Genomic DNA, 16,775 nt, shown 5'->3' with positions numbered 1-16,775 from the left:
GACCACATGGCTCCCACGGGGAGCTGCGTTGGCCAGTGAGGTGGCTGTTTCTTGGTTTAGGGCTCACAGCATTCCAGCCAGGGAGAACTGGTACTCCACCCAGCAGAGGCTCTGATTGCCTGTTGTAAATCTCCTTGATTAATGGAAATGTTGAAAATAGGTTAATTACTCTTCAACATACAATTGTATATTAAACACTGTTTGTAGTGTTGCTGAGAGGCACTATCCGTAACAGAAAGTTTGGAAACCACTGACAAACTATTTTGCTCCTCAGGAGTCTGCTTCTTGCCACGTTGGGCTGGTAGGTGGCAGGAATCCCCCAGAGACATGTGTTTGGCATGCTCATCTCTGAAATTCGTAGGATTTCCAGGCACAGACTATGTCTACATTCTACCACCCAGGATTATATGCAACCTGCCTTGGTTGTCAAAGCCCCACAGGCAACCACCGTACCCATTGTCCAGCCTCATTTCCTCCACACCTCAGAATGCATCAAGCTGTAAACGAGCCAAGGTGTAAACGAGCCCATCTCCAAAAGCCCTGAGTCATAACCACAGAATCCACCATCCATGCGCAGTTCTGCACGCCATTGCCACACTCATAGAACCAGTTCGCCCTCGCTGAGACCACAGCCACTAGGGCCCCTCCCAAGGCAGTAACGTGACCTCCACCTGCACCTGTCTCCAGTCCTGACCCTCAGGGGAGGCAGCATCACCTCCGCGGAGTTAAGTGTGTGCTCAGCAGCCCGGTTTATGTTCCTACTCCAGCTTATTGATGGCCAGACCATAGGCTGATTATGTAATCTTTCTAGAGGTCAGTTTTCCCACCTGTAAGCTGAAGTTTATGAGAGCGTCATCTTCATAAGGAGGATGTGGCACAATGTATGTATAGTTATATGTTAATATGCACATAAATATATATAACACAGAATGAGATAATATGGGAAACTTTCTATAGGGGACCCACAGATGCCCTGAGCAACACAACCCCTGCTATATATAAGGGCTCTTTCCATTCTTCTGCCTTCTTGCCTTTGTTATTGGGGTGCTCAGAAGACATCAGTCAGATCGATCACCTGGCTGTTGGCCACATTTCACCCATTTATTAGCTGGTGGACATCTGGGTTACCTTTATTATACAGGGTGGGGGAAGGAGTAAACCCATGTGTGTGGAGGCCAGAAGACAACCTCGGCTGTCGTGTCTCTGGTGAATTGGGGTGGTGGGGCATGGGACAAGGTCTCTCACTAGTCTGGTCCTCACCAAGTAGGCTTGGCTGATGGGCCAGGGAACCCTGGAGAGTTGCTTGTTGCAGTCTTCCCAGTGCCAGGACATCAAGCTCACACTATAATGCCTGGCTTTTTCACATGGGTTCTGGGGATTGAACTCAGGTCCTCATGTTGTAAAGCAAGCACATTTAAGGGCTGAGGTATCCGCTCAGCCCTGTCTTTACTTTTGAACTACTATGAATAATTCTGTGGGTGCTGGTGGCTGGACTTTTGAGTGGACCTGCGCTTTTATTTCTCTTGTATGTATGCTTGGGAGTGATATGTTGGGCCAGTGCTCTGTCTATATTTAATCCTCTGAAGAACTAATATTCCCCAAAGCCACTGTGCTACTTTATACTCGGCTCCCTGCTGGCAGCACAGGAAAAGTGAAGAGTTTTCTTTATCCTATCATATGTATGAATCTATATCTTTCTGTGGTTTGAATTTACACAACCTCAATGACTTAGGATGTTGTCAATCATTTCTCCATCCTTTGCTTCCTTTTTGCTTAGATTCCCATTGTGAGTTTTCCAAACTTTTTCTAGACTTCAAAAGATCCCCCATTCTCTCCCCCTGCCCCCCACTTATCTCTGCTATTCTGAAACATCTTCCCACATTTAGTCATGAAGGATGATTTGTTGAACTTCTTTCAGGTAGTCTATGCATTCATCCGAAGCAGACACCTGAGTAAGGAAGGCCACATCCTTTATCCTTTGCCCCCTTGTTTGTGTAACAGCCTAGAGAAGCTATTCATTGTCTTGTCTCATAGAACTATAATCCTTGAAAGGCATCAGGAACTTCCCAGGGCCTTCAGGATAAACTTTAATGGTAAAATTCAGGACAACTGTGGACACCATGTGTATATATGAGTATTAGGCCAGCTCTGTCTCTGTCCCTACTGCAGGGTGAGGTCTCCAAGTCACCAACCCTTTCAGGCCGCCCCACCCCTCTTTCCTACTACCCTCTCATGCTTCTCCAAGGCAAGGGATGACTCTTAACACTCCTGCATTTCCTCCAGCCCTAGAACACTTGGCCAGTTAAAAGCCACAATAAAAGGATGCACACTGAGCTAGCAGGTGAGAGGGTGGCTAGCAAAATGAATGAATGCAAGGCTGTAGAGCTCTACAAAGTGACGTAAGTTAGGTGAGTTGGTCAAAGTGAGTCTGTCTTCTGAGGCCCATTTCAAACTGCCCAGTCACCACAGTAGACTGAGCCAGCTGAGATGAGCTTAGTCAAGTATTCAAAACAAACGCTACTAGCCTTTTAAGTTTTAACTCACGGCACATTTGCAACTGTTTGATTCCTTTGGGTTTTAAACAAAATAACCTGACATAAAACCCAGTGTCTGAATATGGACTCTGTGACTCACAGTCCTGCTAGGGAGGCGGTGCTGAAATCGCCAGAACAGTGGTGGAGGACGAACCCTCAGTCCGACACACCTTCCCCTTTCACCCCATGCAGATGCAGACAGGACAAAGGTCCCTCTCTAAGCCAGGACAGGAAAGCACTGAACAATTTTGCTGAGGGAGGGGGAATGGAGGCAACCGGAAGTGGGCTTGCAGTGGGGTATCCGGCCTGGCCCAGCCCGTGGGAGACAGGATGCCAGAGAGCCGGGCTCCACAGTTCCCTGTTAATACAGACTGTTTCCTATTTTCTGTAGCATGTGTGGTGGCCCATATGATGAGCCAGCGATAAATACATTGTCCCGAGATCTAACCGAGAGGGAGGAAACGCCTGGTATTTATGATATGCCCTGCTGCTTGTCCGTGGAGAATGTTGCTGGGGGAGATAAACACGGCCAAGACAGCGTGTGCAGAGATGTTAGTGACACTAAGTCACAGAGGGCAGACTGAAGCTGAGCCGCTCTGAAATAGGACGCAGGCTCTGAGACACGGCTTAAGCTCGATCTTGGTCTTCCCCTCAACTTCTCCCTCCCATCTCAGACTCCAGAGTTTCTGGTCTCATTTATCTCCAATGCCCCTTCACCTCTCAGGGACAAGGTTTTTCCCAGGATGCCTCCATTGCTTCCTCCGCGTTGACTCTTTCTCCCTACATTCTCTCCGGTTACTGAATAATCAGATCTTTGTCGATTACGGTTGAGTAAAGGGCACAGGAAACAACCTCTCACCTTATCCAGTACCGACTGGGCATCTTTTTGGCACCGTTTTTTCTACCCTAATAACCCTAAAAGGCAAGAATGACCATCTCCCATCTTACAGATTGAGAAACTGAGGCTCAAGGAAGAAAAGTGATTGATTACTCTTATGAGTGGTCACCGTATTTGAACTCCTAGTCTGAGGCAGGAGGACCTCTTATTGAGCACATTGTGTTTACTTCTTGCTATGTGTTTCGTGTAACAGAAGCATAAGGTATTCCTGTCCTAAAGGAGATATACAAACAATGGCAGGCTGGGAGATGCACTTTGGCAGCAGTGATGGGGGAGGGGAAGGGGCCCTTCAGCCAAGACCATCACAGCCGTAGAGGGAGGAACTGCGTGAGGGTTCAGTTGCAGAGGCCCATAGAGCACGGCCTAGGTCCCCTTCATTCTTAGCCGCAAGGAGTGGTGTATGTCAGGGGCTCCCACGAGCTGCCCTGGACTGGAGGGAACAGCCTCACCCAATATCAGGTCCTTTCCTCAGGGCAATCTTGAATTCAGGAACCTGTCACCAAGGAGGGACAGATGCTCAGCTCCTTGTAAAGGCCATCTGGATAGAGCCCCTTATCGGGATGGCCAAGGCACTCTGGCAGCTCACCCTGTGCCTGGGTGACCTCTCTTCAGGCCTCCACTTGGCTGGACTCAGCCACCTGTCAGCTCGCAGCTGTTTAATCTCAGACTCCCCATTTCGGCTTGATGGAGTAGGCTGTCATGGGACACATCTTACATGCTGGTCCCTCCCATTTTAGCTGAACTCCATCTTCTCTAAATCCAGGCAGCTGAGGTATACTGCCATGAACGTCTCCCACCACCAGTCTACCTCAGTGGACCTCAGTAACCACTTCCTGCTCTCTTAGCTGCATCAGGGAGCCCAGCAGTCACCAAGAGAGATCCTGGTGATATGACCCCAGCCGATGAGTGCTGATAGGACCAGGCGCCTGTGTTTGTTGGTTTAGCAACAGCACGCAGCCTCCCCTCTTCCCTCCCATCCCTGCCCCAAGGTTGCAGATAAGCAGGGCTTGTGGGACTGACACCTGTGACTGATGCCGGAGACTCAGGACCACACAGATGTCTGCACTGATGTGGGATTAGTGCCTGACATCAAAGGCGTACACATGGCAAAGAGGGCTGTGGAGATGCGGGAAGGCATAGATGTGCGAGTGTGTCGGGACAGTCCCCGCACAATTGGGGTGGCCTTTTCAGATTTCCCCTACCCCTCCTCTTTTTCTAGGACTTTCTGTTCCTGCACTTCAGGGCTTTTCATAGAGTTATAATTCAACTGTTTTTTTTTTTTTTTTCAAGGCAGGATCTCACCATGTGGCCCTACTGGCCTGGAACTCATTATGAAAACTAGGCTGGCCTTGAACTCTTAGGGCTGCTGCCTCAGCCACTGGGATTATTACCAGGTCTAGCTTTCCTTTGGTTTTATAAATTCCTAAGGCAGGCAACATTTGTCTGTGATGAGGAGGGGACGAAGCAGCCTGCTGCACAATGTAGGAGGCCGAATGGCCAGGTCGGAGGGAGAGTGGGGCCAGAGGTAGACTTCTTCTAAGGCCTGTACGGAGCTGCCCAGAGCAGTTAGCATCTTGAAGGGCTGACTTGGACATGCTCACAACCCCAGGAGTATGACAAAGGACCACTCACTCATTCAGGAATGACTTCTGGGTGTGATTCTCTACCAGGTACTATTGTGGGCCCCACTTTCTCTGATAGGGTCTTTAAGTTGTTGGTCAAAAAGACTCAGGCCTCCGTCTGAAGACCTGGGAAGCCATTACAGAGCTAAGCAGAGTAGTGTGGATAAAAAGGGCAGCTGAGACCTGTGCTGTGAACATACCACTGCTAATTAAGGACAGAAGGGACCTTTCAAGAGGATCCTTGGAGGAGCAAGAGGCAAGGTGATGGTAGCTCAAGACCTGGTGATGAAAAGTTCTTAGATTCTACTGAAGACAGAGACAGACATCGAATATTGGGTGAGAGAGAGAGTGCATGGAGGGAGCAAGAATGGCTCCTGGGATCATGATTGGTGAACAGAGAACAGAAGTCCTTGTCAATCAAGATGGGAAAGCTTTGATAGCAACAGTATTTTTGAGAGGAGGATCATGCTAAACAAATAGCAGAGACCCTCAACATTCAGGTTAGAACACCCACCAGCTCACATGGCTTTGTGTGGGTAGACACGGCATCCTTTCCTTTGGTGGGCACAGCCCCACATTAGGGTACAGCATGTCAGGGTGTAATCCCTTGCCAGCTCATAGCTCCCGTGCTGTGACCAACCCTCATGACACACACAGAGGCCCTACCAGAAGTGACAACTGGCACCCCAGAAAGCCCTGCAGGTAGAAAAGGGAGCTGCCTGGTGGGTATCCAAGGCAGAAGAAATCAAACAGAAAACGTCTGTTTATCCGCCACGCTCTATAGTGAATCTGATACCTGCCCCACAGCTTTACTACAGCCTGCCTATGTAAATTCATAAAGGACCGAAAAGCAGAAAAAAATAACACTAAGGAATATTGCTGGTCTTCTTTGGATAGAAAGATGAATGCCTCTGTGTTTTGAAGTTATTTGGTTCTCTTCTCACAGGCTGAGAGCAAATACATCCTGCATAGGGAATTCTCTACTACAGCAAACCAGACTGGAAAAGTAAGTGCCTCTCATAGTCTTTCCCAAGTGCCATCCATTGGCACTGGCATGGAACACTCAGTATTTTTGCTTCAAAAAAAAAAAAATCACTCCAAATCTAAAGAGGCATTCTGTTCTCCCTCACGCTTAGTGCTACCCACGAAATGAGCTGGCTCTCATAGTTTCCTCACCAGGACGTCACAGTGGCTCAGGGTTGCAGCACAGTCTACTCACACAGCTTGTATTAGATGGTATCGGCTCAGCGGCGCATCAGGAGGACTGTCATTTTACAGAGGAGAAGATTAAGACTTGGAGAGTGGTGGTGACGATCAAGACTCCAGTTAATGAGTGGTGGGGCTGAGAGAACCCTGCATCAGCCAAGCACGGTGGTACACACACCTGTGACCCCAGCAGTTGGCAGGCAGAGGGAGGAAGACCAGGAATTCAGAGCCAGCCTTGGCTGCATAAGACCCTATCCTCCAAACAGAGCAAACAATGGCAAAAACAAAACCCTGCGTGAGTTTGGCTCTGGACTGAGTGGAAGCTTCCTGTTTGATGGTGCTCTGAGGCCAGGGAGATGCTCAGTCAGTGAAGGGCTTCTTGAACAAGCAGACCAGCCAGAACCCATGTGAAAAATAACAAACCAATCAGTGTGGTGCCATGCAGGGAAGGCCTCTGAGGCAGGAGTCCTGGCCAGCCAGGCCAGCTAAATTGGCAAATTCCAGGTTCAGTGAGAGACCTTGTCTCAAACGAGGTAGAAAATGACCTAAGGTTGACCACTGGCCTTAACACCTGTGCACAAATGCACACATACTCCACCTCCCACAGTGAATAAATGAATCAACAGGGGCCAGGGACATGGCTCAGCTGCTAAAGGCACTTGGCCATCAAGACTGATGAACCGAGTTTGATCATTAGGACCCACACAGTGGGAAACTGAGTCTTTTGATTGTCCTCTGACCTGCATACTAAATAAACACAGGTTAAGGCAAACAAACAACAAACCCAAAGGAAAAAGTAGATAAACAAGCTGATGTTGCTATGACCTCAGCCTTAAAGTCCTACAGCTTTGGGACGATGGGTGTCGAGAATTTGAAAAGAGGGGCTGTATCTGCTCTGTCTCGTTGTCCCCCTAAGGTTGAGCCCTTTCTGGTTCTTGAAGCAATGTCTCCAGCCGTCTAGATCCCGGCAATACTCTACAAATGATGAAGATGCCTAAGGAAAACTCAGGGAGTTTTTTGGGCATTGATTTCTGTGTGCTGACAGAGTCAGGATGTCTGTAGTCAAGGAGCACACATGTTCTATTAGCAAGACGCCAAGTAGCTTTGCTATGCAGTTGGCTTGGGGACCACTGTTAAAGTCCCAGTCCCATCATGGGACTAACCATGCCTCCCACCCTCACCTTCCCAACCTCTCTTTTCTCCTTTTACCCTGACTGTGGAGGGTGTTTAACCCTTTTGCTTCTCCGGGCAAAATCGCCAGTTCCTTCACTCACACATCCCATTACATGTGGTCCATGTTCTTCTGAAATCACTCTGGGGTTCTATGTGCCTTTGACCCACAGCATCACAACCTGAAGGCCGAGTTCCAGGCATGGTTGGGTCAGCACCACACCAGGGACTCTTGCCTTTATAGTTTATCAGGTTTTCTGGACCACAGAGGGACGAGCTACTCCGAAACTGTGCGGCAAACTGAACTTCGCTGTACCTTTGTTTGACTTTGTTTCGAGACAAACTCTAAGTTGCTGTGTAGTGGAGGATGACATCAAACCCATGACCTACCTGCCTCCACTCTAAAGTGCTGAGATTACAGGTGTTTGCCATCATGCCGGGTCTCACAGGGGTCTTAGCCTGCAATGCTGTGCAGCTGGCTCTCCTAGGTCCCATCTGTGTTGTTGTTGACTGTGGGCTCAAGCCTGGGACCCAAGGTTTTGCTTCATAGGATTTTGCACTTTGCTGTAGCCTCTTAACTTTTCATCTTGCTTCTTCTGAATTAAACGTTCTTTCCCCCAACTCTTTCATATTGTCGACTAGGTTTATAGATAGCACTAACACAGATATAGAAGGCACAATCCCACTCAAAGCTCATCATTCCTTTCTAACTGGTTCTGGGTGTTTGGTTCCTAGCTTTTGTGTCCTTTGATGGAAACTCTCTGCTCTTGGGACCCCCAGAGGGGTTTTCTGTGAATTCATGCATCTCCTCCATACTTCCCCCCCCCCCCCCCGTCTCTAGGAGTCCGAGTCAATGGTGGACTAGTATGGGAATACCCAGTATACAGAAAGGACTAGTTCTGAGGTGCCATTTACTCCAGAGGTACCCATGGGGTCGGGCTGAGTCTAGATTGTCACCCAAGACTGCACCTTCGCTTGCATCTCCCCCACTTCATCCTCCCAACCACCCTCCCCTCCTCCACCCTCCCATCCTCACCCTCCCCTCCTCCACCTTCCACTCCCCTCCTGGGTTCTCCTAGCATGGGCTTCTTAATTAGCAGGTCTGAGATCATGGCTATAGCACACACAGACACAGCAGATGTTCATGAAAATATTTTCAGAAACACTAAAATGAGGGAGAGGGGAATTCCTGGGCTGGGGAGATAGCTCAGTCTGTAAAGTTTATCGCATAGCCATGAAGACCCCAGTTCAATGCCCCAGAACCTACATAAAAAAGTCTGGCGTAGTGGTACATACCTGCAATTCCAGTGTTGCGGAGGTGGGAACAGGAGGATCTCTGGAGCAGTCAGACTAGCTGAATCAGCATGTTCCAGGGTCACGGGAAAACCGATTTCAAAAGCAAGGTGGAGAGCTCACTTCCTTACTAGATTAACCATTTCAGTTCTGGTATAGGATGAATTACAGGATGACTCACATATTCATCCAAATAGTCACCAGCTGAGCAGCTTTAAGGCAAATCTCTCCCATAGCTTAAGGACACGTGTGGGCTTTGTGCCACATGGCTCGGTAAAGCCCTAATCCCAGCATTTCTCACCTGTCTGCCTCCTGCTGCCTTTATTATCTGCGACACTGGCTGGGTGGAGTCTGTTTCCTTTTTTTTTTTTCAAGATAGGATTTCTCTGTGTAACAGACTGTCCTGGAGCTCACTTTGTAGACCAGGCTGGCCTCAAACCCACAGAGACACGCTTGCCTCTGCCTCCTGAGTGCTGGGATTAAAAGCATGGGCCACCACTGTCAGGCTTGAGCCTGTTTTCCTTAAAGACAGTCACCAGGATGCCTTTCTCTACCTCTGCACCCAGAGGGTTTGTTACAATCCCATAGGAGCTACTGAAAAAGGTTGGACTAACACCTTCTTCTAGAATCTGAGGTTTATTATCTTGGGGCAGGATCTCATGGAGCCCAGGTTGACGTCTAACTCAGTATGTACAGAGGATGACCTCGAACTACTGACGTTCCCGCCTCTACCTTCCAAGTACTGAGACTACAGATGTGAGTCATTGCATCTGGCTTATTCAGTGCTGGGACTAAATCTAGAGCTTCATGCATGCTGGACAAACACTATTTTCTACCATCTGAGCTGCACCCCGGGCCCTCATTTATTTCAACTGGTTTCTTTTTCCCCATGATGTAGTAGTTGCTATCCACTAGGGTGACCTACAATTAACAAAACCTCGGCTTTTGGCTGTTATATTCTGTGAACTTTGAGTTTTGACTGCTACAGGCCTCGCAGCTCAAAATGCCTCTGCATCACTTCACGATGCTCCCTGAAGCCTCTGCTGCAGCACACAACGCCTGTCTGAGCTCTATGCGCTACCATACAGTTCGTGAGCTTCGGGCAAGGGGCTGGAGGTTGAAACACACAAAGAGACACGGACCTCTAGTCACTGGTAAAAAGCCCTTTATTCAATAGCACCACGGAGGCTTATATACCCAACAGTCAGGTGGGCCAACAGGTGAAAACCTTATCCTCTGATCCTCAAGGCAACACGTGCTCGTGAAGCAGAGCTGGTAAACAACTTTGACACAGCCTTCAGTAACTCCAATCAGAAGGAAAGTAAAGATCTCTAGCAGGGAAGAGCAGCTGGAGGCCAGGACTCCAAATGGTCCCAACACTCTGCATCTTTTCTCTATGCTCCATTTTATGCTTTTCTCTGTGTCCAGTAGCCTTTGCTTCCCACCCATCAGCATCTTTCTCAATGCAAGTGCAATCCTATCACTGCCCTGCTCAGAAGTTCGAGACTCCCTCTGGGGACCTTTATATTCTATTTCTTCTCTGGACAGCCCCTCTGCCCTACAGTTAGCCATGTCCATGAATAGTCTCAGGAACTTGACCTGAGCAGGAGCAATAAGGGAAGAAATGACGGACAGAAGGACACAGAAAGCTAGGATCAGATGCTGTGGGTTCTCTGCTGGAGAAAGCACAGCGCCCTGGAAAGAAGGCCACACAATGGTTTTATAGAGCTGAACAGAGAGGCAGTTCTATTGCACACAGATAAACAAGGAGGCCAGGTTTATGGTGTGCAGCTGGATCAAAGGGACAGGCTGAGTTAATCTTGATAGCATGAGCTGTGTGGGGGAGCAGTCTTCAGACTGTAAATATCCAAGGAGGAGGAACCTTGGGGAAAGTTTTCTGCACACACTGTTAACACTCACACTGTCCCCAAAGGAAGGCTTTGCCATCCTCCCAAGTCTGAGGCTCTGGGGTCCTTGACATGTTTGTGCCTATGTTAAAAACACACATTTACTCAGGAAGTCTGCTGCGCACAGCACTTGTCTGAGCTCTATGCACTACCATACAGTTCGCGAGCTTCAGGGAAGGGGCTGGAGGTTGAAACACACAAAGACACAGACAGAGACACGGACCTCTAGTCACTGGTAAGAAGCCTTTTATTCAATAGCACCATGGAGGCTTATATGCCCAACATGGTCAGGTGGGCCAACAGGTGAAAAACTTATCCTCTGATCCTCAAGGCAACACGTGCTTGTGAAGCAGAGCTGGTAAACAACTTTGACACAGCTTTTAGTAACTCAAATCAGAAGGAAAGTAAAGATCTCTAGCAGGGAAGAGCAGCTGGAGGCCAGGACTCCAAATGGTCCCAACAAAGTCACTCTCTCAGGGCTTTCTGTGCTCCCTAGAACCATGCACTTCCCAGCACCACTAGCCTCTCTTTCCCCTCTCTTCCAGTGTGCTCTTTTCTGTACCTTCTCATTTTTCAGGGCCGGCCCATGGGCCACCTCCCAGGGCATCTTTTCCCTGCTTCTCTGGACCCAAGCATGCCTCAAATCTGCCCTTTATCCTGGAGCAGAAGGCAAGTTGCCAACATCACAGACTCTGGAGCCATCTAGCCGCAGGTTGAAACTGGGTTGCACCACTTCCTAGTATTGGTACCACGGGCAAGTCACTCCGCCAGCTGTCAAGTCAATTTCTTCATCCGCAGAGAAGGAACATAATAGCATCTTCCTTACCGTGCCATGTTCAAAATTATCCAATGCATCAACATGTTTCTCTTCATGTAGGACTGTGTGAGACCTAGCCAACATTTCTTTCCTAAATGTTCTCTCCCCAGTTATATAAGGAAATCCTAGAAAGCAGGGGCTGCTCTTCCTGTCTCTGTATGTTCAGGGCCCAGTAACTACTATTTGATCAGTAACTTCTCTCATTCCTGTGGCAGAAGCAACTTCAGGGAGAAGGGACTCACTTTGGTTCACAGTTTCAGGGGATTTCTGTCAATCAAGGCACAGAAAGCATGGTGGCAGGAGTGGCTTAGTCTATGTTGGAAGGAGCACATGGCAGAGCAGCTGTTCACAGCTTGGCCAAACAGGAAGCAAAAGAATGGGACCAGAAGTCTGGTCAGGCTATAATGCTCAAAGGCCTACCTGTTGTGATCCACTTCCTTCAGCCAGACCCCACTTCCTAAAGGTTACACAGTCTCATAAAAGCAAAGCCACTGCCTGGGGACCAAGATGCAGACACTGCGGCCCATGGGGAACATTGCACACTCAAACCCAAACAGTGCAGATTAGCTTGATGAATGTGCCATTTGTTTACGGGGCTAGCTGTGAGGTCACAGCATTGCTTCTACGAGTTTCTGTCCCCTAGAGTGGGTCAGCAGCAGGTCCAGCCCTTGTCTAGACAGGCTTATAAAGGCTGAGGATCTGAGGGAGCCAGTTGTCTGGGGATTGGGTTCCTCTTGGTCTGCCTTCCTTATCTCTGGGCCCTGCTCCCTGCCTCTCAGAGGCTGGCCAATATGGCTGTTACTTATTCTACTTATGTAAAGGGGCTTTGTAATTCAGCACTCTTGCCCAGGGCTGGAAATGTGTCCTTTCCCCTTGTGAACATTTGGTCTCTGTGGCATTCAGAAGAGGAGAATGTGCCAGGACATTGGGATGTTGTCACGGTCAAATAAAAGGAAGAAAGGGATTCTTCAGGGACTCCAAAGTGAAGAGGCACAAATACCAGCAGGCCTCGCATGCCTGGACTCCCCTGTTGTGTGCTCTGATGTCTGGTGAGTGATTTGGTTCTTGGTCTCTACAAAGACAGTCTTTTCTTCTTAAGATTTTGCTAGAGAAATAGAACCCACCCTAAGGCTTTACCAAGCAGAGGCCAAGTATGAGAGAAGGCAATTCAATTAGGAAACTGATTCCAAGAAAAGGAAAGTCATTTATGCAAGCATCTAGAATTTTCTGTACACCCGTGCATCAGCAGAGGCTGTTAGGACAGGACTTAGGCACACATGGCTACTACCATGGATGAAAACAAATGGCAGCTAAGACAGTGTTGACAGAACTCCCGCTCCCTCCCAGTACAGATAAAGACATCCACCCACCATCCATGCGCAGGGAGGGGAGAGAGAGACCCCAGCATGTTGGGAGGTTGCTTGATGGCTCCTGCACCAGAGAGAGCCCTGTCCCTTTTATTCTGTTTCCTACTATCCCTTCTGTAGACCTTAGAGTCCTCGACCTTTGGTTCCTCTTTTTATTTTAAAAGATTTATTTTTAAGTGTGTGTGTGTGTGTGTGTGTGTGTGTGTGTGTGTGCGCGCGCGCGCGCGCGCGCGCGGTATATACGTGATAGCAGGTGCCTTTGGAGCCCAGAAGAGGTGGTTGTGAGCTATCCTACTAGGGTGCTCAGACCTAAACGTGCGTCCTCTATAAGCGCAGTACGTGCTCTTAGCGGCTGAGCCGTCTCTCGAGCCCCAGTTCCTCATGTGAAAGGAGTCAGTCTTCATCTGAACATCTTCCAGAACTATTTACAGAAACCTGGCTTTGATTTTTATCCCCCCACCAGCCTGTACCCACCTTTCCAATGATTTAGGTCTCCTCCCCACTTTCCTCCTTCCTTCTCTTTCTCTCTTTCCGGGGATCCACCCATCTCCTGTGGTCTCATCTTTCCCATGTTGGTCAGCCTGTGCCTGCCCTTATCACCGCCCACAACACTGTGATGCTGGCAATCACCCTGTTGGGACCATCCTGGGGCTTTGGCTACTTTCAGTGAAAACTTGCCGGGAGACCCTGGGCCACCTTTGAAGTTGGGCTGGCAAGGATCTCGTTTGTTTGGATTGATCATAAATAAACGGCCATGTTGCTCTGTAATGTTTCCCCACCCATTCAAAGTCACTGAGCACTTAGTGCATTCCAGTGATGTATTTTGGCTGTGGGGCAGGGATGTGAACAGGATCGAGTTTGTAACCCGAGTCACAAGTTGGTGAGCAGTTTGCTGCTTTGTTACTAACCGAACCATCACATTACAGTGGAAAAGACCTGGGTGGACGGGTGACTTAGTTAGGGTTCTGTCACGGTGATAAGGCACCATAACCAAAAGCAACCTGGGGGATGAAATGGTTTGTTTAAACATATCACTTACTCTTCACTGAGGGAGAACAGAGCAGGAACCTGGAGGCAGGAACTGAAGCACACACCACGGAAGAATGCTACTTATTGGCTCGTTCTGTAGGGCTTGCTCAGCCTGCTTTCTTATACGCCTGCCCAAGGCTGACTACACCCACAGTGAGCTCGCCCCTTGCATATCAAGAAAACAAAATGCCCTGTGTACTTGCATACAGGCTGATATGACGGAAGCATGTTTTTGGGTGAGGGTACCTCTTACCAGAGGACTCTAGCTATGTCAAGTTGACGGAACAAACAAGAAAAAACCTAACCAGCATGATGTACAAATGGTAGACATGCAAATTCCGTCTCTCTCCATGCTGAGCCTAGTTTGGATGGTCACTTGGGTGGTTGCCATGATAAAAGTAAACATAACTGATGCCAGGTTGTTTTGACTGTGTCTGCAGAAATAGCCCATTTCCTATCTCCTTGGGGCAAAAATAACAAAAACGACATTAACCATTAGCTTCTCCCACTGAGGTAACCAGGCAGATGCAGACTAACTCCCAGGGGCTTTGAACAACTACCTTTTAAAGATTTGTTTATTTAATTTTTATGTGTATGAATGTATTACCTACATGTAGGTATGTGTTCCATGTGTGCACCTGGTGCCCCTGGAGGCCAAAAGAGGGTGTCAGATCACCTGGAAGGGGAGTCACAGACTGCTACTAGCCACCATGCAAGTCCTGGGAATCAAGTCCTGGTCCTCTGCAAGTTCTCTTAGCTGCTGAGCCAGCTCTCCAGCCCCCAAAAGCCACACTTTGATCACTACTTATTGAAGGGTAGACTTAGAGTTTAGACTTCCAAATGTCAATACTAGGAACGACGGGCTGTGTGGAGGGTAGAAGGAAGCCTCATGAATTTGCTTTTTGAAAGAGGTAGGTACACGGGAGGATGAAAGAAGTAGAATAAAAAGCAATTGGTACGGCTATTGAGCAGTTGATCCATCTGTCTGGCTTTAGTTTTCTCCCTTGCAAAAACAATGGTGTTAACAGGGTGCACCTGCTGGGGTCGAGGTGCGGCCTGAGGAGAAAGTGAATTTAGAGCCCAGAGAGCACAGACACAGGGCTGGAGACGGCTCAGCACTAAGAGCTTACTGCCCCTGCGGAGGACAGAGTTCAGCTCCAAGTACCCATGTTAGGTGGCTCACAACCGAGGTAACCAGCTTCAAGGGAGCGGATGCCTCTGGCCTCTGGGGAAACCTGCACTCACCTAGACAAACACATAATTAAAAATAAAAAGGAAATCTTAAAAAAAACCAAAACAAAAAGAACACACACATTGGTGGTGACGTTGGTAGAGAGCGTCAGGAAGGGTTGGCACAGAAGAAGAGCTCCTGGACTTTGAAAAGTCACTTTCATTCAGACTTGCAGAAAACGTAGCTATTGTTTCCTCATCTGTAAGCGACCGAGTTTCTCAGGACCACGAGGAATTCTGGTCGGCAGCCTTCTTTGACCATCTTTTCTGCTGGTGCTATTCTGGGAGTGTATGTACACATGCTCTCTCTCTCTCTCTCTCTCTCTCTCTCTCTCTCTCTCTCTCTCTCTCTCTCTCTCTCTCTCTCTCTCTCTCTCTCTCTCTCTCTCTCTCTGTGGCTCTCTCTCCTCTGTCTCTGTCTCTGTTTCTCTCTTGCTAGGAGGTTGGTGAGGAGACAGCTTTGCCCATACATTGAAAGGTGAATGGAGATACAGGCAGTGTCTTCCCTTTCCAGGAAGCATTCTGGCCTGCTGGTAAAAGTCAAGCGTACTCACCAGGTTCTTACTGACTAGGTCCCAGCTCTTTAGCTCCTAGCACGGTGACAGGTTTCCTAAGGTGGCAGGCCTGCCTTCACCTCGCTCTTGTCTTTGCTAGGGGGCAGCAGAGTGCTCCGGCAAGCCCCTAGGGGTTGACCAGAGTAGGTCACCTCTTAGCTTGACCACCCAGCAGTCCCTGGGGCTCCTGCTGCCTTGCTCAACCCTTGATGAGTCAATGTCCTCATCTGCAAAATGGGGTGCAGGATAATAATGACACCTACCCCAAAGCGTGGTCGTGAAGATTGGTTGACGTAATGGGTGCTCAGCCCTCCCAGGTGGACACACAGTAATCACTGAATAAACGTGATGGACAGCCTGTGTCTGGCTTCCTGCGACTTGCATTTCTGGTCTTCAACTTAGTCACTTCCTCTGGGAGCCTCCTTCTGAGGACTTGAGGACGGTTGCACGCTCCCAGAACACCTGTCCGTCTTCTACCATAGCAACGACAACTGTCGCCTCTCAGGGTCCCTATCAGGGTGAAATCCTGTGAAGACGGGGGTCGGTCATTTACTAGGAGGCACAAATAATAGGCGCTCAGTAGTTACTGAATAAATGACACAGAGCAAGGGTCCCAGCGGTCCTCTGGGTTTGACGGAAAACACTGGGGTCGTGAGGTCGAATGGACAGGAGTCGGAGAGTTGAACCTACAGTGTGTGCAGGAAGACTGGACGGGGAGATTTGGAGAGGAGAACGCTCAACTTTGGGGAGAGAATGAGGCCAGACGGGTCTAGCTAGCACTCTTTGGCTCCGCCCTCTTCCAGGCTGCTCCCAAGCCCCGCCCCCCTGGCTCCAGCCCTGCGGAAGCTACAGCCTCAAGTGTCTGAGCCTCCCCCGCGCAGGGTGCGCCCCGCACGCTTATCCTGCCCCGGAGCAGCGCGAGCACCCAGCCCTCGTTCCACAGCAGCTGCGAGATGCTGCGCTCCACGTCCACCGTCACCCTGTTCTCAGGCGGCAGCGCCAAGTCTCCTGGGACGCCCAGTAGGAGGGTGAGTAGCTAGCTGGAGAAGGAGCTGTCGGGTTCTCCTGCACCCATCCCTGTTGACCCCTCTGTAGAGATGTGGGGAGGAGGATACTTAGGGGTCAGCTGCAGGCCGCCGACATCTCAA

The 16,775-nt window shown here is 49.2% G+C and overlaps 1 protein-coding gene across 2 annotated transcripts in view; it reads left to right on the top strand.

The window, feature by feature from the left end:
• The first annotated feature begins 16,485 nt into the window (after positions 1-16,485).
• The window catches only part of LOC119809731 (myocardial zonula adherens protein), a 97,278-nt gene continuing 96,988 nt past the window's right edge, over positions 16,486-16,775 (top strand). For both annotated transcript variants that reach the window (XM_038322799.2, XM_038322800.2), the window contains exon 1: positions 16,486-16,655. In XM_038322799.2, the coding sequence (XP_038178727.1) occupies positions 16,581-16,655 (75 nt within the window). In that variant the 5' untranslated portion in view covers positions 16,486-16,580. The remainder of the gene's footprint in view (positions 16,656-16,775) is intronic.

The sequence above is a fragment of the Arvicola amphibius genome, chromosome 3, assembly GCF_903992535.2.
Source record: "Arvicola amphibius chromosome 3, mArvAmp1.2, whole genome shotgun sequence".
NCBI classification, from domain to species: domain Eukaryota; kingdom Metazoa; phylum Chordata; class Mammalia; order Rodentia; family Cricetidae; genus Arvicola; species Arvicola amphibius.
This window is presented reverse-complemented; position numbering and strand designations above follow the sequence as displayed.